Source organism: Nannobrachium achirus, assembly GCF_963921795.1.
Source record: "Nannobrachium achirus genome assembly, chromosome: 8".
Taxonomy (NCBI): Eukaryota; Metazoa; Chordata; class Actinopteri; order Myctophiformes; family Myctophidae; genus Nannobrachium; species Nannobrachium achirus.
Window position 1 is genome coordinate 55,424,182 of NC_137817.1, and position 6,159 is coordinate 55,430,340.

Consider the following 6,159-nt stretch of genomic DNA (forward strand, 5'->3'; position numbering starts at 1 on the left):
ATGTCGTGCACACAGACATCAGCCCTGTGTGCCCTTTTACCCGTCTGTAAAAAGTGCCCTCTCAGGACCATGAATGCAGTTTTCACTATGGTGAAAGAATGCAAATGCCCTCTTTCCATGCCACACCTGAAGGCAGCATTCAGCCTTGTCCAAACTCTCCTGAAATTGAATGCAGCATCTTACAGTATGTTGAAAGAATTGCGCTCTCTGTGTAGAAATCCATGACATATGCCTGTACGGCACGGATCTCCAGTACTCAATTAATTATGCTTTGTGGGGTATCGAGTACCGAAAATAGCCAACCTCCAAGCTCACAGAGTTTGGAATTGGGCTATTTTCAATATTTTCACCATTTTCACTAACATTCTCTGCACTTCCCTGCAGGACACACATCCACATGTGTACACAGGCCCACGTGGCCGTATGTCATTATGTAACAACATAAACATGGGACATGGGGGAAAAGGAAAAAAATAAAAATAAATTAACATGTTTTTCATAGATGTGTTTGACAGCACTATCATCACTATCATCAGTGTATGTTGGATTCGTGTTAATGTGTATTTTCAGACATTTAAACCCTCAGTTCAGTACTTAGACCACATGAGACTGGCACAATACGTATGTCCATATATGGGCATTCCCAGATATGGGCTTAAGGGATCTGATGTCTATTTCCAACTTTTACGACAGATGGTAACCTATAATAATAGTAAACCTTCACCTCCCTTGACCCAGACTGATCCAAAAGATAATAAACGATTCTGGTGAGCGCCCTAGATACCCTGACGCTATTCTTTGCCCACTGTGTTTTAGTTATTGCCAGACCCATGAAATGGGTAGGCCTACATAAGCAAATGTCGGTCTGTCCGGGTTTTCTATATAAAGGGTATATATGATGATGACATGATGATGACATGCCTACAAAAGGCATGATGTCATAAATGATGATGACAGACAGGGGGTCTGGCACAACCAGGTTGACCTGGTCTAGTTATTAGTGTAGTTTCCTAGAGTGTAAACTCGTAGCCAATCAGGAAGTAGCAAACCCTTGAAAAACAACATTTCTTTCTGGGTAAACTCATAGCCAATCAGGAAGCAGCATTCTCGGTGATGTCACCATTATAGAGGAAGCCCAGTGAGTTCAATGGGAGAGTGCATCCATAGGGGTGGGGAGTGGTGTGACGTCATAAAATATGACGTCATAAAATGTGACGTCATAAAATGTGACGTCATAAAATTAGGGTATAAATATATGACATCAAATGGTGAAAATAATGGTTGAGACCTAGACCATAGAGCCATTACATAGGCAGGCACACTCGCAAGTTCCCAGACTTGCTTTTCTAGTTTATAGCAATATAAACAACTCTTACTGTACCACCTATGTCTCACCAATAATAATTAAAAAAAATACTTTTCCTTTCTGATCAGAACTGTGTAGTGAGACCATGGGCCAGCGCACATCCAAAGGCGCCGAGGCAGACCGACAACGACAGGCTCACCCTCGAATACACTTCAGCGCCAGCGAGGAAGGTCCCCCGAGGCACTCATCCCGCCGCCAATCGGACCCCACCGGACCAAACCAAGATTCTGCACATCTAGGAGTTCCCCCTGCTGTTGTGATTGAGATGTCGGAGGCAGACGACTCGAACCGGACAGCTTCCAATTCTATCTACAGCACGGTGGACGTGATACCACAGATGGACCACTACTCCATTACTCTGCATGCCGGGGAGCAGTCACGGAACCGGCCTTCACTGGAGGTTCTCCGCAAAGCTTTCAACGCCAACGGGTCAGGGAACACCACAGACAGTGAATCGGAGGAGGCAGAAGGTTCACAGGCAGAGAAGAAGGCCCCTGTACGCTTTGGCCCTGTACGCTTTGGTTGGGTGACTGGAGTCACGATGCGTTGCATGCTGAACATCTGGGGTGTCATTCTGTTCCTCCGTTTATCATGGATCACCTCCCAAGCAGGCATCTTGTTGACCTGGCTCATCATTGCATTGTCGGTAGTCGTGACTACAGTGACCGCCCTCTCCGTCTCCGCCATCGCCACCAATGGAAAGGTGGTCTCGGGTGGAGCCTATTTCATGATCTCCCGAACCCTTGGCCCTGAGATGGGCGGGCCTATCGGGATGGTGTTCTCCTTCGCCAATGCCCTGGCTTGTGCTCTCAACACCGTGGGCTTCGCAGAGACAGTCCGTGACCTACTTCAGGAGTTTGGAGTCGTTATGGTGGATAACATCAATGACGTCCGCATTGTGGGTGTCGTCACGTTGACCCTGCTTCTGATCATCTCATTGGCCGGAATGGAGTGGGAGGCAAAGGCTCAGATCGTGTTCTTCCTGGTTCTGTTGGTCTCGTTCGCCAACTACTTTGTGGGAACAGTGATTCCTACGACTCCAGAGAAACAGGCCATGGGCATCTTTGGCTACAACCGGGAGATATTCATGACTAATCTGCTGCCAGACTGGCGAGGAGCCTCAGGCAGCTTCTTCCAGGCGTTCGCCATCTTCTTCCCCTCTGCCATCGGCATCCTGTCTGGGGCCAACATCTCTGGAGACCTCAAAAACCCAGCAACGGCTATCCCCAAAGGCACCCTGATGGCCATTTTCTGGACCACTGTCAGCTACCTTGCCATTTCTGCGACCATGGGGTCATGTGTCTTGCGGGACGCCTCAGGCAGCCTGAGTGACGCCCTGAAAGGGAATGACACGCAGGGCTGCGTGGGTCTGGGATGCAGCCTGGGTTGGAACTTCACACACTGCATCCAGTCAGAGACCTGTGAGTTTGGCCTGGCCAATAACGTAAAGGTGTTGGCCCAGGTGTCAGGGTTCTACTACCTCATCACAGCCGGTGTAATTGCGGCCAGCCTGTCGTCGGCCCTCGCTTTCCTCGTCTCCGCACCCAAAGTGTTTCAGTGTCTGTGCAGGGACAACATCTACCCATACATTGGATTCTTTGCAAAGGGATACGGCAAAAATGACGAGCCACTCAGGGCCTATCTACTTTGCTATGTTATCGCCGCGGCCTTCATTCTCATTGCTGAGCTAAATGCCATCGCGGCTCTCATCTCGAACTTCTTCCTCTGTTCGTATGCCCTCATCAACTTCAGCTGCTTTCACGCATCGATCACCAACTCCCCCGGCTGGAGACCGTCATTTCGATACTACAGTAAATGGACGGCTCTGTTTGGTGCTGTGATCTCGGTTGCACTGATGTTTGCGTTGACCTGGTGGGCAGCTCTGGCAACCATCTGCATCATCTTCTTTCTGCTCGGATATGTCATCTACAACAAACCCAAGGTGAACTGGGGTTCGTCGGTCCAGGCGGGCATATACAATCAGGCTCTGTCGTATTCTCTCTCCCTCTCAGGGGTGGAGGATCACGTCAAGAACTTCAGACCCCAGTGCCTGGTTTTAACTGGGCCCCCAAACCAACGCCCGGCCCTGGTGGACTTTGTTGGCTCCGTCACCAAGAACATAGGCCTGATGATCTGTGGACACATACTCATGGACCAGGACGGACAGACTCTGCCCCAGCACACGACAGACAGTTTGGTGAAATGGCTAAACGAGAGGAAGGTGCGTTCGTTTTACACACCCTTCGCTAGTGACTCTCTCAGGAGCGGAGCTCGACAGTTGCTTCAGGCTTCCGGTCTTGGAAAGCTGAGGCCCAACACTCTGGTTCTGGGCTTTAAGAACAACTGGAGAGAATGTTCTCCTGAGAGCCTGGACGACTACATCAAGACCATATATGATACGTTTGACTCTAACCACTCCCTATGTCTGCTGAGGATGATGGACGGACTGGACGTCTCCAAGCAGGTTGACCGTGAGGTGAACCAGGCCGCTGAGCCTGATGAGGACCGGTATTCCCCTGACAGGATCTCAGGTGATTGTGAGAATGTCACCGGTGAGCAGGTTAAGACGGCGTTTCAAAGTGACCAAGGCGAGAAGACCATAGATGTTTACTGGGTCGCAGATGATGGAGGTCTGACACTACTCGTGCCCTACCTGCTCACCAGGAGAAAGCACTGGAGCCGCAGCAAAGTCCGGGTCTTCATCATAGGAGACCAACACAACATGGAGGAAGCCCGCAATGAGATGATTTCGCTGCTAACGAGGTTCCGACTGGACTTTCACGACGTCATCGTAATGACGGACAGCGAGAAACCCCCTCACGCCGAAAACCTCAGGAGGTTTGAGGACGACGTGGCTCTGTTCAGACTGCAGGATGAAGAAGACGGTGGCGTTGAAGAGCTGAGACAACGCTGTCCCTGGAAGATATCTGACAGGGAGCTGGAGGCCTTCAGACTCAAGTCTGAGAAAAAGGTGAGGCTGAACGAACTCATCCGGACGAATTCACAACAAGCTGCTCTCGTTCTGGTGAGCCTTCCGGTGCCCAAGAGTGACTGTCCCAGTGCTCTCTACATGGCCTGGCTGGACACATTGACCTGCAATCTCCACTGCCCCGCTGTGCTTATCCGAGGAAACCAACAGAACGTCCTCACTTTTTACTGCCAGTGAACTGTGATCTGTTGACACCCACCCAGGACCTGTGATCTGTGGGATGCCTGGCAAGATGCAGCAGAGACAATGTTCTGTAACAGAACATTTGCACCTGTGAGAACTGCAAGGGGGTCAATGCTCGCCTCGGAGGGTACCCTCAGGAAGACCGACGCGGAACATGGATTTGAAACGCTAAAGCTGCAGATATGACCGCTTTAAAAACCATACAATTTTGAAAACGAACTAATAAATAATTACATGGATAAATAAAACTGTTAACAAAAAGAAAAAGACTGTGTTTGAGGGGTCACGCTGATATGTGACAGCAAGGGGGAGAAGATGACAGCCACCTCATGGCCTCCCCTAAGTAACAAGAATTCTTGTGAAATAAAATGTCACCAACCAATCGTCAAGGAGGATGATACACGAAAGAAGAAGTGACATGTGACGGAGGGCAGCGTTGACGTTAGTCAACGCGTTACAAAGTAACGCGTTACTGTTCGCCACTATTTGTTTAAATCAAAGTCCTCTGTGCTGTTTTTTTCACCGTTGATGCATGTGTTGTCGCGACTCGCGGTCAAATCCGTCATCGGCATCTATTTCATTAAGGCTCAGTTATCAAACCATGACATTTTTGTTAGAAGAAAGCTTTGAAATATATCATAACTAACTTCCTGTGGTCGTAAGGTAATTTTATAATTTTAAATAAAAGGTATCTGCTGCTAATGCATTGCACATTATTTCAGAATGTCTTAGAAAATACGATTATTTTGTGATGTTTTACATTGCTTGCAAATAAAAAATAAATTTCAAAGTTATTTTGTACGTAATTCCATGAATAAATAATAAATAAAATCTAAGACATTCCATAAATTAGAACACAAATATTTAAGAAGTAGTGAAAATAGCGGTGCTTTGTGAGATTGTAGATGTGCTGTTTTCACTAGTTTGGGCCATGGCAAATGTCTAATTTCTCTTTTGGGTCACAAGCTAAAACGTTTGGGAATCACTGGTATAGACCACATTGCTCAGTGCATATCAAGTGATGCATTACATGGAGCCCCTTTTTTAAGTAACTAAAAAGATCACAGTAACGCATTACTTTTTGGTGTAAGTAATCAGTAAAGTAACTGAGTTTCTAGTAACTAGCACAACATTGACGGAGGGACGGACGAACATTACCTGCAGGTTTTCATACTACAAAAATGTAGAAGTGTAGATACAGCAAACATAGCCTAAGCTAAGACATATCAATGCATGACCTTTATGGACAATGTTGTTATAATAAAAAACTGTTAACATTACCTCAAACATTTTTGAAAGTGAAATATCCCTTTAGTCTGCTGTTTTCTCCCTCTCTTTGCCTAATACTGCAGAAACTCTAGGTCAGGGGTTTTCAAAGTGGGTGACGGGGCACCCTGGGGTGCCACGATGGCAGTCCAGGGGTGCCGCGAGATAATTTGATAATATTTTGAATTTATTTGGAAACTTAAACAAAAATTTAAACTTGAAGTAAGTTATTTTCAGTCAGCTTTAACCAAAATGGCTATTATCTCAACGTTTTCCTCGCAACATAATCGCTAAAATATGCTATAAATATAAGGTGCTGGGAGTGAAAATTATGAATATAATGTAGGGGTGCCTC

General features: G+C 47.0%; 1 protein-coding gene across 1 annotated transcript; it reads left to right on the top strand.

Annotated features, from left to right (window-relative positions):
* Positions 1 to 1,451: 1,451 nt before the first annotated feature.
* LOC308290221 (solute carrier family 12 member 3-like) lies at positions 1,452 to 4,532 on the top strand (the record flags this gene model as incomplete). Its single annotated transcript, XM_080731996.1, has 1 exon — positions 1,452 to 4,532. One exon carries the CDS (start codon positions 1,452 to 1,454, stop codon positions 4,530 to 4,532), a length of 3,081 nt encoding a protein of 1,026 aa, XP_080588122.1.
* Positions 4,533 to 6,159: the final 1,627 nt, after the last annotated feature.